The sequence below is a fragment of the Arabidopsis thaliana genome, chromosome 3 (genome assembly GCF_000001735.4).
Source record: "Arabidopsis thaliana chromosome 3, partial sequence".
In the NCBI taxonomy this organism is placed as follows: Eukaryota; Viridiplantae; Streptophyta; class Magnoliopsida; order Brassicales; family Brassicaceae; genus Arabidopsis; species Arabidopsis thaliana.
Genome location: NC_003074.8, coordinates 17,878,929 through 17,894,371, shown reverse-complemented (window position 1 = coordinate 17,894,371; position 15,443 = coordinate 17,878,929). Strand labels below are relative to the sequence as shown.

General features: G+C 37.9%; 7 protein-coding genes and 1 long non-coding RNA gene across 13 annotated transcripts; 3 read left to right on the top strand and 5 right to left on the bottom strand.

Moving 5' to 3' along the window:
- Nucleotides 1–209: 209 nt before the first annotated feature.
- On the top strand, nucleotides 210–1,634 carry PIMT1 (protein-l-isoaspartate methyltransferase 1; the record flags this gene model as incomplete). 4 transcript variants are annotated; one of them, NM_148859.4, is made up of 5 exons in its annotated part: nucleotides 397–402; nucleotides 561–831; nucleotides 908–1,072; nucleotides 1,153–1,436; nucleotides 1,573–1,634. In NM_148859.4, 4 exons carry the CDS (start codon nucleotides 397–399, stop codon nucleotides 1,401–1,403), a joined length of 693 nt encoding a protein of 230 aa, NP_680112.2. The 4 variants fall into 4 exon arrangements, with proteins under 4 accessions (NP_001326364.1, NP_001326363.1, NP_851013.2 ...); NM_001339362.1 differs by lacking the exon at nucleotides 1,573–1,634 and having other exon boundaries at nucleotides 219–402; nucleotides 1,153–1,403; NM_180682.4 differs by having other exon boundaries at nucleotides 240–402; nucleotides 1,153–1,577.
- CYP71A21 (cytochrome P450, family 71, subfamily A, polypeptide 21) lies at nucleotides 1,525–3,238 on the bottom strand. The gene is made up of 2 exons (NM_148858.2): nucleotides 2,271–3,238; nucleotides 1,525–2,179 (listed from the first exon to the last, which is right to left on the bottom strand). Exons 1-2 carry the CDS (start codon nucleotides 3,129–3,131, stop codon nucleotides 1,568–1,570), a joined length of 1,473 nt encoding a protein of 490 aa, NP_680111.1. The 5' UTR covers nucleotides 3,132–3,238; the 3' UTR covers nucleotides 1,525–1,567.
- On the top strand, nucleotides 2,108–2,737 carry AT3G07925. The gene has a single exon (NR_141368.1). It is a non-coding gene; the product is annotated as an other RNA (long non-coding RNA).
- A 1,191-nt stretch (nucleotides 3,239–4,429) lies between the features above and the next one.
- On the bottom strand, nucleotides 4,430–6,376 carry CYP71A22 (cytochrome P450, family 71, subfamily A, polypeptide 22). Its single transcript, NM_148857.3, has 2 exons — nucleotides 5,320–6,376; nucleotides 4,430–5,234 (listed from the first exon to the last, which is right to left on the bottom strand). Exons 1-2 carry the CDS (start codon nucleotides 6,178–6,180, stop codon nucleotides 4,623–4,625), a joined length of 1,473 nt encoding a protein of 490 aa, NP_680110.1. The 5' UTR covers nucleotides 6,181–6,376; the 3' UTR covers nucleotides 4,430–4,622.
- A 723-nt stretch (nucleotides 6,377–7,099) lies between these two features.
- CYP71A23 (cytochrome P450, family 71, subfamily A, polypeptide 23) lies at nucleotides 7,100–8,907 on the bottom strand (the record flags this gene model as incomplete). 2 transcript variants are annotated; one of them, NM_001339360.1, is made up of 2 exons in its annotated part: nucleotides 7,100–7,853; nucleotides 7,997–8,907. In NM_001339360.1, 2 exons carry the CDS (start codon nucleotides 8,852–8,854, stop codon nucleotides 7,254–7,256), a joined length of 1,458 nt encoding a protein of 485 aa, NP_001325471.1. In that variant the 3' UTR covers nucleotides 7,100–7,253. The 2 variants fall into 2 exon arrangements, with proteins under 2 accessions (NP_001325471.1, NP_680109.2); NM_148856.3 differs by having other exon boundaries at nucleotides 7,193–7,853; nucleotides 7,997–8,848.
- AT3G48298 (uncharacterized protein) lies at nucleotides 8,705–8,830 on the top strand (the record flags this gene model as incomplete). Its single annotated transcript, NM_001125320.1, has 1 exon — nucleotides 8,705–8,830. One exon carries the CDS (start codon nucleotides 8,705–8,707, stop codon nucleotides 8,828–8,830), a length of 126 nt encoding a protein of 41 aa, NP_001118792.1.
- Nucleotides 8,908–9,856: 949 nt separating the features above from the next.
- Nucleotides 9,857–11,907, bottom strand: CYP71A24 (cytochrome P450, family 71, subfamily A, polypeptide 24). 2 transcript variants are annotated; one of them, NM_148855.3, is made up of 2 exons: nucleotides 10,919–11,907; nucleotides 9,857–10,840 (listed from the first exon to the last, which is right to left on the bottom strand). In NM_148855.3, the coding sequence occupies exons 1-2, from the start codon at nucleotides 11,780–11,782 to the stop codon at nucleotides 10,238–10,240; spliced, it is 1,467 nt and encodes a 488-aa protein (NP_680108.2). In that variant the 5' UTR covers nucleotides 11,783–11,907; the 3' UTR covers nucleotides 9,857–10,237. The 2 variants fall into 2 exon arrangements, with proteins under 2 accessions (NP_680108.2, NP_001190031.2); NM_001203102.2 differs by having other exon boundaries at nucleotides 9,857–11,907.
- Nucleotides 11,908–12,983: 1,076 nt separating this feature from the next.
- On the bottom strand, nucleotides 12,984–14,830 carry CYP71A25 (cytochrome P450, family 71, subfamily A, polypeptide 25). Its single transcript, NM_148854.3, has 2 exons — nucleotides 13,921–14,830; nucleotides 12,984–13,822 (listed from the first exon to the last, which is right to left on the bottom strand). The coding sequence occupies exons 1-2, from the start codon at nucleotides 14,776–14,778 to the stop codon at nucleotides 13,208–13,210; spliced, it is 1,473 nt and encodes a 490-aa protein (NP_680107.1). The 5' UTR covers nucleotides 14,779–14,830; the 3' UTR covers nucleotides 12,984–13,207.
- Nucleotides 14,831–15,443: the final 613 nt, after the last annotated feature.

The following is a 15,443-nucleotide window of genomic DNA, read 5'->3' as shown; positions in this document are numbered from 1 at the left end:
AACCTCAAAGAACAGACATTTTGGGCCATATATACAAAAGGTAAAAAATATGGGATAAATGCTAAAATAAGATAGAGAAATGTTGCAAACAAAAAGACCATAAAGTAGCAAAAACAAACATTTTGGGCCAAACTGATAAAGAAAAATAGTTTGGGGATACAAATAAGAAATACTAAAATATAAAAAAGCTGTGGGGAACGTTGCAAAATAAAATTCCCCAAAAACACGCGCACGATAATGATTCCCTTTACTCTTGTTGCGTGCAATTTCCGCTATTATGCGCATTCGTCATCACTTTCCCATTCCTCTCCGATCAGTTCTTCTCTCTCTCACACTGCTTTTGCCTCCATTGAACCCTTCTTCTCTCTGCTCACCGGAATATTTCTCTCACAAAAGATGAAGGTACTCTTTCTCTCCGATGTGTAATCGATTCGATTCGAATCAAGATAAGTAATTGCGATTTCCATTGCCCAATCGATTCAATACTTGAGAATTTTCGATTGAGATCACTACGATTGTCAGATTTAATTATTGGTTCTGTTTTGTAATTGATTCTGTAGCAATTCTGGAGTCCAAGTAGTATCAACAAGAACAAAGCTATGGTTGAGAATCTGCAAAATCATGGTATAGTTACTTCAGATGAAGTTGCTAAAGCTATGGAGGCTGTGGATAGAGGCGTATTTGTAACAGATCGTTCCTCTGCTTATGTTGATAGTCCCATGTCTATTGGTTATAATGTGACTATATCAGCTCCTCATATGCATGCAATGTGTCTTCAACTTCTTGAAAAACATTTGAAACCGGGAATGCGTGTACTTGATGTTGGCTCGGGTTTGTTTTACTTTCTCTTCTTGAATTAGTTTTGTACATTCTTCTTCTTGCTTTTGAATATGATGAATTTTGATAGGGACCGGGTACTTAACTGCTTGCTTTGCGGTTATGGTTGGAACCGAAGGGCGTGCTATTGGTGTGGAACATATTCCTGAATTGGTGGCTTCTTCTGTTAAGAATATTGAAGCGAGTGCTGCTTCGCCATTTCTGAAAGAAGGGTCTCTTGCTGTTCATGTTGGTGGTGAGCATCAGTTCAAGTTTTTGAGATTTCTTTGGTGTTTCTGTTTTTACATTGCTGGTTTCTTGATGGTTTTAAAATAGATGGGAGGCAAGGATGGGCTGAGTTTGCTCCGTATGATGCTATTCACGTCGGAGCAGCAGCACCGGAGATCCCAGAGGCGTTGATTGATCAGTTGAAGCCCGGTGGGAGACTGGTGATTCCGGTTGGGAACATATTCCAAGATCTGCAAGTGGTGGATAAGAACTCAGATGGTTCTGTTAGCATCAAGGATGAAACTTCAGTTCGTTATGTTCCTTTGACTAGCCGTGAAGCCCAGCTGAGAGGGGACTGATGAATATGCTCGTTGTACAGATGAATGAATCAAGTAAGCTCAGTCGCCTTTCTAAATTAGCATAGTTAGTTAAGAACTCAAATCACTGTGAGTAAAACTCTCAAATGACTAAACTTGTTTTGGTACAACTAAACATAATAAACCATTTATATATAATGCCTCCATCAAGTAGTAGATGATGCAATGGCGTAAAGAGGGAATAAACGGTGAATCACCATACCGGTTGATTCAGCGACATTGGTTTGATTTTCTTTAGAATCCTCCGGTAATTTCCAATCATACCGATGCACAAAGTTAGCCAAAGCCACCTCAATCAAGACCACTGCGAATGATATTGCTGGACAAATCCTTCTCCCTGCTCCAAATGGAACCAGCTCAAAATTGTGACCTCGGAAATCAACAGACGAATCTAAATGTCTCTCCGGTCTAAACTTCTCTGCGTCTGGCCCCCACGTCGCAGCCTCTCTCCCGATTGCCCAAGCATTGATCATTACCTGTGTACCGGCTGGTATGTGGTAATCTCCTAATATAACATCTTGTATTGATTCGTGAGGAGCCAACAATGGAAGTGGAGGATGTAGCCTCGTTGTCTCTTTGATTACAGCTTTTAAGTAGCTCATGTTTTGAATGTCTTCTTCTGATACACTCAAATTACCCTTACAAATCGTACGAACTTCTTCCTGGAGTGTGCGCAGACACTCTGGGTGACGTAGAAGCTCTGTCATTGCCCAATCCATAAGTGCGTACGATGAATCCGTACCAGCAACTAAAACATCCTGAAAAGCGATCAAAACCAAAAAAACAAGAACTACGGTTATACACTAAAACATCAATGAATATGAATATGAGATCTTCTTATCCCTTTACCAAGACGATAGCCTTTATGCATAACCGGTCGATTTCAAATCCGATGCTCTTCTCTCTCTGAATTCTGAGCAACACATCCACAAAATCAGTCCTTTGTCCGTCACCATCTACATGATCTTGAACAACTTTCTCCAAGAATTCATCAAGATCATTGCCTGTCTTATTTAGCTGTCCATCCAAACCAGAGATCCAATCAATCCATCCAAGCCATGGTACATAAGTCCCCACACTAAACTCGCCCATTAGCATCATGAGCCTTTTCATTAACTCTTTAGAATCTGTTTCACCGCTATATTTCCGTCCCAAAGCAATTCTAGATATCACATCGTTAGTTAAACTCCCCAAGAGCTCGCTTACATTCACTTGCAAAGAACTTGATTTCTGGATCTTCTCCATCATCAGACTGATCTCTTCTTGTCTCACATTTCGAAAGGACGTGACCATTTTGTTGCTGAGGAGCCGGAGGACGCACACACTCTTTATTTGCCTCCAATACTCTCCATAAGGAGCGAAGGCCACATCACGCCCGTCATAAAATAGCTTCTCGAAGAGTTTTGACCGTGGACGGCTAGCAAAAACGCGATCATGCGTCTTCAAAATATCTCTAGCCACGTCGGCGGAAGAGACTACAAGAACTGGGACACGGCCTAAATGGAGGAGCATGAGAGGGCCGTATCTGTGGCTGAGAGAGCATAGTGATCGGTGAGGGTGGTGGCCGAGTTGATGAAGGTTTCCGATCAATGGAAGTCTCGGTGGTGACCGAGGTGTGTTGCTTTTCTTCCCTCTTTTCTGTTTTTTGAAAAAGAGGATGGTAATAAAGATTATTAAGCTTTGCAGAATTATCATTGTCATGGATTCCATGCTTGTATTCTTCAAGTTTCGTCAAGATTTTCTTGTAAAGAGTATCTAAGAATTTTGTGGTCTTCTTTTAGAACTTAGATGAGCTGAGTCATATGGAATTAGAGATTGCATACAGAATGAACCACACAATATCTCTAGTAAGCCAGAATTTCGTTTTCTTCTGTTTGACTAATGTATACAATTATAGAAGCCAAGTTTCTCCTGGGACCAAAACTCTGTCCACTCAAAATTTTCTTATTTCTCTGCCCCACATGGATAAGAAAATTCAACTATTACACGTTCTTATTAAGAGTTTGACAAAGAAAAAAAAAACGTTGAATCTTTCAAATTGTCTTAGTGAACAAGTTCTCTTTGAGGAACAAGTTCTCTAGGGTTTCTCATCTAATCCTTTTACGATTTGGATTGCTCTTTTTATGTATGCGCAAAGAAGAGGAGTTTCACGTTTATAATTTCTTTCTCCAATTTCTTTCAAGGTAAGGCGCCCTAATTAAACCCTGGAAAATCATGACATTTAAGAAGGTCATCAACATAACAATGGAGAGAGAACAGATACAACCAAGTAAAACTATGAATATTTCCACTTATACTTATTCAAACTGTGAGGTAGACAGTCATGCAAGCACGTCAAAGTAACAAATAGCATAGTCACGCAAAACTACTGAACTAATGGAATTGAATGTGTTTTAAAGTCAAGGCGATATCCACTGTTATTCAATTATGTATTTGATAAAATAAAACCCACAAAGAAAACTGCAAATTCAAATACATTAATTCAATAACAACCCCTAAGTAGTAACTAGTAAATAACACAAAGTTGAACTAAACAAACCAATCAAGCTCATTAACGAGAAATTAAGAACGAATCACTCAGGAAAAAATATCAAATTGGTTCGTGTTTTAGTTTCTCTCTAAGTTTGGAGATTTTCTATAGTGTTTTTAATTTTATTATTAACGCGTCATTTGAAAGTGTTGGATTCCTCAAAGTCGTTGCTTTGGTCGTTAATATTGCAACACTTATTATTGTTGTGAGTTTTAGTTAGCTACTTTAGTATATAGCTATCCCTCAATCTGGTTTCAATAATGGTCTACAAAGCCACTAAACTACTTATCAGAATATTTAATAACATCACACAAAAAAAAAACACAAAATTTGAACTAAATATACCAATCAAGCTACTAATTTACAGTCAACTCGAACTGACCTCTGCGCAGTGCTATTATGCGCAATCGTCTAATGATTGGAAATAATTTGAAACCGGGTATGCGTGTTCTTGATATCAGCTTGTGTTCTTGAAGCCCACTTGAGAAGGGACTAATGATGCTTGTTGAACATAACAATAAATCAAGTAAGCTCACCTGGCTTTCTAAATTAGTTTAGGAACTTGAGACTTTAAAATCTCAAACTTCTCTTTGGTAGCAACATTTTCAAATGAGTAAACATGTTTATTGTAGACATAACATAATAGTAAGCATTTATGTATAATGCATCCATCAAGTAGTAGATGATACAATGGCGTAAAGAGGGAATAAACGGTGAATCACCATACCGGTTGATTCAGCGACATTGGTTTGATCTTCTATATATTCCTCCGGTAATCTCCAATCATACCGATGCACTAAGTTAGCCAAAGTCACCTCAATCAAGATCACAGCGAATGATATTGCTGGACAAATCCTTCTCCCTGCTCCAAATGGAATAAGCTCAAAATTGTGACCTCGGAAATCGACAGACGAATTTAAATGTCTCTCCGGTCTAAACTTCTCCGCGTCTGGTCCCCACGTCGCAGCCTCTCTCCCGATCGCCCAAGCATTGATCATTACCTGTGTACCCGCAGGTATGTGGTAATCTCCTAATCTGACATCTTGTGTTGATTCGTGAGGAACCATCAATGGAAGTGGAGGATGTAGCCTCATAGTCTCTTTGATCACAGCTTTTAAGTAGTTCATGTCTTTGATGTCATCTTCTGATACACTCGAATTTCCCTTACAAATCGTACGGACTTCTTCTTGGAGTCTGTTCAGACACTCTGGGCGATGAAGAAGCTCTGTCATTGCCCACTCCATAAGTGCGTACGATGTATCCGTACCACCCACAACAACATCCTGAAAAGTTACCAAAACACAAGAACTACGGTTATATACTAAAACATCATTGAATATGAATTTATTTTCTTCTTTTCTGTTTTACCAAGATGATTGCCTTTATGCTTAACCGGTCGATTTCAAACCCGACGCTCTTCTCCCTCTGGATTCTGAGCAATACATCCACAAAGTCAGTCCTTTGTGCGTCGCCATCTTCATGATCTTGGACAACTTTCTCCAAGAATTCATCAAGATCATTACCTGTCTTTTTTAGTTGTCCATCCAAACCGCTGATCCAATCAATCCATGCAAGCCATGGTACATAAGTCCCCACACAAAACTCGCCCAGTAGCTTCGTGAGCCTTTTCATTAACTCCTTAAAATCCGTTTCATCACTATATTTCCGTCCCAAAGCAACTCTAGATATCACATCGTTAGTTAAACTCCCCAAGAGCTCGCTTAGATTCACTTGCAAAGAACTTGATTTCTGGATCTTCTCCATCATCAGACTGATCTCTTCTTGTCTCACGTTTCGAAAGGATCTGACCATTTTGTTGGTGAGGAGATGGAGGACGCACACGCTCTTCATTTGCCTCCAATACTCTCCATAAGGAGCTAAGGCCACATCACGGGCCTCATAAAATATTTTCTCAAAGATTTTTGACCGTGGCCGGCTTGCAAAAACGCGGTCATACGTCTTCAAAATATCTCGAGCCACATCTGCGGAAGAGACTACAAGAACGGGGACAAGGCCAAAACGAAGGAGCATAAGAGGGCCGTAACGATTGCTGAGAGAGCATAGTGATCGGTGAGGGTGGCGACCGAGTTGATGAAGGTTTCCTATCAACGGAAGTCTCGGTGGTGACGCAGGTGTGTTGCTTTTCTTCCCTTTTTTCTGTTTTATGAAAAAGAGGATGGTAATGAAGATTATCAAGCTTAGCAGAATTATCCTGATCATTGATTCCATGCTTGTATTCTTCAAGTTTCGTCAAGATTTTCTAGTAAAGAGTTTCTAAGAATTTGTGGTCTTCTTTTTGAACTTAGATGATCTGAGTCATATGGAAATAGAGTGAACGAACCACAAAATACCTCTAGTAAGCCAGAATTTCGTGTACCTCTTTTGGACTTATGTATAGAAGCCAAGTTTCTCTTGGGACCAAAACTACTGTCCACTCAAATTTTCTTATTTCTCTCCCCCATATGGATAATTATCATTCTTCTCAAAATTCATTTATTTAACGTTTGACAAAAAAAAAACGTTGAATCTTTCAAATTGTCTTAGTGCACAAGTTCTCTTTGAGGACTAGGATTTCTCATCTAATCTTTTTACTATTTGGATTGCTCTTTTTAGATATGTGCAAAGAAGAGGCGTTTCACGTTAATAATTTCTTGATAGGTGCAAGGTAAAGCCCTAACCCCGGCAAAATCATGAGATTTAAGAATTTCATCAACAAAACAATGGAGAGAGAGAGAACAAATGCAACCAAGTAAGACTAAGAATATTTCCACTTACATTAATTCAAGCTGTGAGGTAGAGAGTCATGCAATCACGTCAAAGTAACAAATAGCAGAGTCAAGCAAAACTACTGAACTAATGGAATTGAACGTATATTAAAGTCAAATGCGATAAATTAATTCTTATTGGATTAAGCATTTGTACCATGAGGTTTTAAATACAACAAAATCACCTGTTATTCAAATTTTTTAACAAATCATTAGATTTTTACTTTAAACAAATTTTGATGTATACTTTCACCTCTTTCACGACTAATCCAAATCAGAGCTCTCTAATCAGTTTTCTGTAATCAAATTTATTTATATTTTAAAGTTAAAATATAAAAAAATATAAACGTTATAAAATCTAAAATCTAAAAAAAAAATGATGCTTGTTGTACAGAATAATGAATCAAGTAAGCTCACCTTGCTTTCTAAATTGGTTTAATTAGGAACTCGAAACTTTAAAATCTCAAACATATCTTAGCTTACAACATTTTCAAATGAACAGGTTTATTGTAGACATAACATAATAATAAGCCTTAATCAAGTAGTAGATGATGGAATGACGTAAAGAGGGTGCATGCGGCGAATCACACTACCGATTGATTCAGCAACATCGGTCTCATCGTCTATAGATTGCCAATCAAACCCATGCACTAAGTTAGCCAAGACTACCTCATTCAGCACCACAGCAAATGATATTCCTGGACACATCCTTCTCCCTGCTCCAAAAGGAATCAGCTCAAAATCCTGACCCCGGAAATCAGAAGGCGACTCTAAATGCCTCTCCGGTCTAAACTCATTCGCATCTGGTCCCCACGTCGCAGCCTCTCTCCCGACGGCCCAAAGATTGACTATAACCTGCGTACCGGCAGGTATATGGTTATCTCTTAACCTAACATCTTGTGTTGATTGATGAGGAACCATCAATGGAACTGGTGGATGTAGCCTGAGTGCCTCTTTGACCACAGCTTTTAAGTATTCCATTCCTTGAATGTCATCTTCAGACACACTTGATTTTCCCTTACAAATCGTACGGACTTCCTCTTGAAGTTTTTTTAGACACGTTGGGTGTCGTAGAAGCTCTGTCATTTCCCATTCCACAAGCGTGGAGGATGTGTCTGTACCACCCACAAAAGCATCCTGAAAAGTGAAATCAAGACCAAAACAATTAATGGTTATATACTTAAACAAATAATGGTTATAGACATAAACAATTAATGCATGGTTCTACACTAATAGTCTAAAACATTGGATTTGAATTTGATATATATTTTTTCCCTTACCAAGACGATTGCTTTTATGCTTAACCGGTCAATATCGAACCCGAAACTCTTGTCTCTCTGAGCTGCGAGCAATACATCCACAAAATCAGTCTTGTCGCCGTCTCCATCTTCATGATCCTGCACAATTCTCTCCAATAGCTTATCAAAATCATTAGCGGTCTTTTCCAGTCGAGCCTCCAAACCGCTGACCCAATCAGTCCACGCAAGCCACGGTACATAACTCCCGATAGTAAACGTACCAAGTTGCCTCATGAGCCTGTCTATTAACTCTTTAAAATCTGTTCCAACACCATATTTCCGTCCCAAAGCTACTCTACATATAACATCGTTAGTTAAACTCGACAAGATCTTGCTAAGATTTACCGGTTTAGAACTCGATTTACGGATCGTTTCCATCATCAGAGTGATCTCTTCTTGTCTCACGTCTTGAAAGGACCGTACCATTTTGTTGCTGAGGAGATGGAGAACACTAACACTCTTCATTTGTCGCCAATACTCTCCATAAGGAGCTGAGGCCATATTACGGCTCTTGTAAAGAAGCTTTTCGAAGATTTTTGACCGTGGACGGCTAGCAAAAACGCGATCATGCGTCTTTAAAACGTCTCGAGCTGCTTCTGCTGTAGAGGCTACAATAACGGGGACACTTCCGAAGTGGAGGAGCATGAGTGGACCGTAACGGTGGCTGAGATAGCAGAGTGATCGGTGAGGATGTTGGCTAAGCTGATGAAGATTTCCGATCAACGGAAGTCTCGGTGGGGATGGAAAGTTGATGATTTTGTTCACTGTCTTATGTTTTTTGAAGAAGAGAATGGTTATGATGAACAATATTATTAAGCATAAGAAAAGTATCATGATCATATTTTGTAAACTTGGATTCTTAAGTTCTTCAAGTTTTTCTCGTGAAGAGTTTCTTAAGTTTTTTGTGTTCTTCTTGTGGACTTCGCCACTTGCGTTATATATAAGCCAAGTTTCTTCTATGCGTTACGTAACGAGGGTCCACTCAAATTTTCTTCTGTTTTGCCCAAGTATAGTAGGAAAGTAAATTTGCATTAAATATATATTCTCTCAAATCCTATATAGTAAAGGTAAAAAATCTCTCCACAATACAAGTAAGTTGACCAAACAAAAAAGAAATCTTTTACTTTTTTTAATACCTATTTTGCTAGATTTTAGACAGCTACAAGGTCCAAGAAAACTATTTATCTCCTAAAATATATAGTCCTTATTTGTATATTAATAACTTTTTAAATTTTAGGTATGATTCTACCACCTATTTGTTTGTAAATGTAGAATATTTAAATATCAAAGCTAATAACTTTGAAGAAATATGTGAAAACACACCAAAAAGTAACTCACCTCTAATCTAAGGCATTGACATATCTCTTTTCAGCCTCGGAAATTTGGTAATTGTTTCGATTTCATCAACAAAAGCGTTTTACTGTCTTTCATTTTCCTCAATTATATTGTCTAATACTTCAAGTCTTCTAGACAAGCTTTTGTAATAAAACTAAAGCATCAAATTCCAGAAGTCTATTATATTTTCATAAAATCTTAAAATCTTCACCATATTATATTTTCATAGCCTATTAATATTTAGATAAAACTGCAAAAAAACCTTATTAAACTTTATAAAAAAACATTTATTGATTAACCCATGTATCAAATGGGTTCTGATCTAGTAACATAATATAAATCATTTTAATGTATATAATGCCTTAATCAAGTAGTAGATGATGTAATGGCATAAAGAGGAAAACAAATTAGACGGTGAATTAGGGTTGATATAATCCAATCTTTTCCACTTTTTAATATATAGTCTTAAAATAGGAAGATAAAAATCTTATAAAAATTTTACAAGATCGAAAGGATATCCTAAAGTTCCAGAAGTTTTAATCTGATCCCACCCTAATTAAAATATATAATTGATTTCTGTTTGTTTTTTTTAAGTTTTGCATGCATACATGGTCTCTATCTATATCTTATATTTACTCATTTATGTCTACAGTGGAACTTATACTAAGAGCCTAATTGAGAAGGAAACATCGATCTGTTATATTCCGTTGATAATTGCGAGGGAACTGATTATGCCGCTTGGCTTACTTAATTAGTGTGGTTACTTTTTTTTGAGTCAAACTATTAGTCTATAGTTTACTTAAGAACTCAAATCTTAAGATCTCTTTACCACTGACATGCGTATTGTACGCTTCTAACAAAGCATATCTATATGCTGTAATGTCTAAATCAAGTAGTCATGGCGAAGAGTGGGAACATGCGATGAACCGCCATACCGGTTGATTCAGCGACATCAGTCTGATATTCTGTAGATTCCTCCGGTAGTGTCCAATCAAACTGATGCACTAAGTTAGCCAAAACCACCTCATCCAATACCACAGCAAATGATATTGCTGGGCAAATCCTTCTCCCTGCTCCAAACGGGACCAGCTCCGTATCCTGACCTCGGTAATCAACATACGAATTCAAATGTCTCTCTGGTCTAAACTCTTCCGCGTCTGGTCCCCATGTCGCAGCCTCTCTCCCGATTGCCCAAGCATTGATCATTACATGTGTACCGGCAGGTATGTGATAGTCTCTTAATTTGACATCATGTGTTGATTCGTGAGGAACCATCAATGGAAGTGGAGGATGTAGCCTTAGTGTCTCTTTAATCACAGCTTTTAAGTATTTCATGTCTTGAAGGTCGTCTTCTGATACACCCGATTTGTCTTTACAAACCATACGAACTTCTTCTTGGAGTCTGTCTAGACACTCATGGTGGCATAGTAGCTCTGTCATTGCCCATTCCAAAAGAGTGTATGTTGTGTCCATATCACCCACAAAAACATCCTGAAAACCAAAACAAGAACTATGGTTATATACTAACTCATCAGTGAATTTAAATTTGTTTTCGTATCTTCCCTTTACCAAGATAATTGCTTTTATGCTTAACCGGTCGATTTCAAACCCAACGCTCTTCTCTCTCTCAATTGTGAGCAAGAAATCCACAAAATCATTCTTGTGTCCATCCCCATCTACATGATCTTGGACAACCCTCTCCAAGAATTCATCAAGATCATTGCTTATCTTTATAAGTTGACCATCCAAACCGCGGATCCAGTCAATCCATGCGAGCCACGATACATAACTCCCGACACTAAACTCGCCTAGTAGCCTCGTTAGCCTTTTCATTAAGTCTTTAAAATCGGTCTTACCGCCGTATTTCCGTCCCAAAGCAACTCTACATATTACATTGTTTGTAAGATTCACCAGGATCTCGCTTAAATTTATCCGCAAAGAACTCGATATTCGGATCTTCTCAATCATCAGGCTGATCTCTTCTTGTCTAACGTCTCGAAAGGATCGTACCATTTTGTTACTAAAGAGATGGAGGACGCACACACTTTTCATTTGCCTCCAATACTCTCCATAAGGAGCTAAGGCCACATCTCGCCCGTTGTAAAAAATCTTATCAAAGATTTTTGACCGTGGACGGCTAGCAAAAACGCGGTCATGCGTCTTCAAAACGTCTTTAGCCGCATCTGCGGAGGAGACTACAAGAACAGGGACACTGCCAAAGTGGAGGAGCATCAGAGGACCGTAACGGTGGCTGAGGGAGCATAATGATCGGTGAGGGTGGCGCCCGAGCTGATGAAGGTTTCTTATCAGAGGAAGTCTCGGTGGTGATGGAGGTGCGTTGCTCTTCTTCCCTCTCGACTGTTTTTTGAAGAAGAGAATGGTTATGAGTATTATTGAGCATAAGAGAAGTATGATCATCATCATCATTTTCATCACTGGATTTTTTAAGAAAATCGTTTTAGATTTCTGTGTGGGTGAGGCTGAGCTGATGAAGGATATCAATTATTAAAGGGATTGATTTTTGCAAGAATAGACAGTTTCACATGTTTTCTAAACATACACTAGCTACATTTTCTCATGGATGTGTTATACTTTTCAGTTTCTCATAAGCCCAAGCTTTTATTTAGTTGATGGCAATTAAAGTGCCTAAGTAACGAAATTGTGGACGTGAATTAAAATTATTTAGACGTAACAAACATAACATCTAAAAACAAAATATTTTTTGAGTCATGTGGGCAATATTAAGTTTTCCTTGAGAGTTGGGACCTAACTTGGATGTCAATTGTAGACGCGTGCTGCGTACATGTGAGATTATTCTATTTGTAGTGGGACAATGGGGTTTTCAATCCTTTAATCACTCACATGCCTAAGGATTTATGGCAATTCTAAAGCATGTGCATTATTGTCACATTGATTTGTGAATTGTGTGATAGCAGCAGGGCATATCTATTAATCATGTGGTTAGTTTGTAATAAAACCACCAAACTAACTAAAAAAAAATGCATTATTTTTAATCTTTTTTTTTATAATATATAACGTTCACTTTTTCCGTTTCAAAGAATAGTTTCGGACTTTCGGTTGAGTGATTCACAATTTCCTCTAAATATAATAAAAATAACATTTAAATCCATTACCTTTTTGACCAAGCATCACCAGATTTTGGCTTAGTAATTACCTCGAAGAACAGTTTCTAGCGTTGAACTTTTTATCCTCTTCATAAGAATTTTTTTTCTGGAAAAGAATGCTAAACACACTACAAATTTTACAAAACGTTTTCTCGAACTCTAGAGAAAAAAGGCGTAACCTCTAGAAGAGGTAGTTTTGCTATAGGAATTTCAACCGATAACGAGTGATTTTTAAAAGTCGATTATTTTATAACAAATGCTTCCATGAAAATCCTGAAAACGTTACGTTATGCCGATTTTGATACGTAAGACCATCTTTATCGGTGATACTTTGAGAGTATTTTTAAATTAAAAATTATTGAGAAAAAAGGAAGAAAATATCTTTAAATGTGTAATAGTGTCTTTTAAAAAGACATTTCAGACCTCCAAATAGAAGTCTCCTTTAAATTTAATTTTAATTTATTTTTAATACACTTACAAAGATATAACCAATGTGGATTCTCTTAGCGCTCGTAAAATGAAAAGAAACTTTCGTAAAATAGCAAATATTTGGAAGAGTGAGAGTACGTAACTTATGTGAGCGAGAGAGCAAAGATGATTTGACTAAAATAACTAAAATCACATAACAATTAACGAAAACAACTTAGAGAAGAAAAACACATATATAAAACCAGAATCCATGAAGAGAAAGATCCACAACATAACATACCAAAGCATTAATATATATAAATGCCTAAGTCAAGTAAGGTGATGCAACGGCATAAAGAGGGAACTCGCGGTGAACCGAAAAACCGCTGGATTCAGCGACATCAGTTTTGTCTTCTTTAGATTCCTCCGGTAGTTTCCAATCAAACCCATGCACTAAGTTAGCCAAAACCACCTCATTCAATACCACAGCGAATGATACTGCTGGACAAATCCTTCTCCCTGCTCCAAATGGAAGCAGCTCAAAGTTTTGACCTCGGAAATCAACAGACGTATCTAAATGCCTCTCCGGTTTGAACTCCTCCGCGTCTGGTCCCCATGTGGCAACCTCTCTCCCGATCGCCCAAGCATTCATCATCACTTGTGTACCGGCTGGTATGTGGTAGTCTCTTAATTTAACATCTTCTGTTGATTCATGAGGAGCCATCATTGGAAATGGAGGATGTAGCCTGAGTGCCTCTTTGATCACAGCTTTTAAGTATTTCATTCCTTGAATGTCATCTTCAGATACTCTTGACTTCCCCTTACAAATCGTACGGACTTCTTCTTGGAGTCTGTTCAGAGACTTCGGATGACGTAGAAGCTCTGTCATTGCCCATTCCAAAAGCGTGAACGATGTGTCCGAACCACCCACAAAAACATCCTGAAAAAACAAAAAACAAGAACTAAAATTATATATGCTAAAACATCATAAAATCTAAAATTTGTATCATCCAAAAATGAGTATTAATTGTTCCTCACCAACGTGATTGCCTTTATGCTGACTCGCTCTATCTCAAACCCGGGACTCTTTTCTCTTTTAACCCTGAGCAATGCATCAATCAAATCAGTCCCATCTCGGCGGTCACCATCTTCATGATCTTGCACAACTTTCTCAAAGAAGTCATCAAGATCCTTTCCCATCTTATCTAGCTGAGCATCCCAACCGCGGATCCAATCAACCCACGCGAGCCACGGTACAAAACTCCCTATACTAAACGTTCCCAATAGCTCGCTTAGTCTATCCGTTAACTTCTTAAAGTCAGTTTCACCACCATATTTCCGTCCCAAAGCGACTCTACATATCACATCGTTGGTCAAACACTCCAAGACCTTGCTTACATTAAACGGCAAAGAACTCGATTTCCGGATTTTTGCCATCATCAAAGTGATTTCTTCTTCTCTTACATCTCGAAAAGATCGTACCATTTTGTTGCTTAAGAGATGAATGACGCACACGGACTTCATTTGCCTCCAATACTCTCCATAAGGAGCTGAGGCCACATCACGATTGTTGTAAAGAAGCTTCTGGGAGAGTTTTGACCGTGGGCGGTTTGCGAAAGCTTGGTCGTGCGTCTTCAAGATTTCTTGAGCCATGTCCGCGGAAGAGACTATAAGAACGGGGACACGACCTAAGTGAAGGAGCATGAGAGGACCGTAACGGCGACTGAGATCGCATAGTGATCGGTGAGTGTGGCGGCCGAGCTGATGAAGGTTTCCGATCAACGGAAGTCCCGGTGGTGACGGAGGTGTCTTACCTTTCTTCCCACTCAACTGTTTTTTTAAGAAGAGAATGGTCATGAAAATTATTGACCACAAGAGAATTATCATCATCATCATTTTTTTTATTATTTTGGTTTCACAGTTCTTAGAGATTTCTCTTGTTAATTTATGTTCTGTTGGACAGGGTTATATAATCAAAGTTTTTCTACGTATGTTACGTTACTAGGGTCCACTCAGATTTTCTTCTTTCTTTGCTTTAATGGGCAAAATAAAATTTCCTCTCAAATGGACAAATCCTATGCCTAAAAAGCAAAGAAATCTCTACAATATTACTGACAACCCAATCACACATCACAATTAAACTGAAACAATCCATTTTGCTATTCAAAGATAAAATAAACAAAAATAATATTTTACCAAAAAAAAATATATTTCATCTTCTACTTCTATATGTTTGATTTTTTAATAGCCACAGAATTATTTATCTCTTAAAATTATATACCTTATTAGTATATTTCAAATAACTTTCTTAAATACAATAATATCATAATTTGTATATTTCGAATACCTTACTTTGTAGTCATAAAAGGTATCCAGTAAAAAGGTTTTGCATGTCTGGATTCTGTAAGTTCTTTACACAAAATTCTTGTGAGTTTTAAAGTTCTTTTTGATCTTTTGGACTTATGCACAACTTTACACTTTACGTAATTACCACTCAATTTTTGGATTTATGTAATATATACATCCACAGTGCAAATTATTAATGGATGCACAAACTAAAC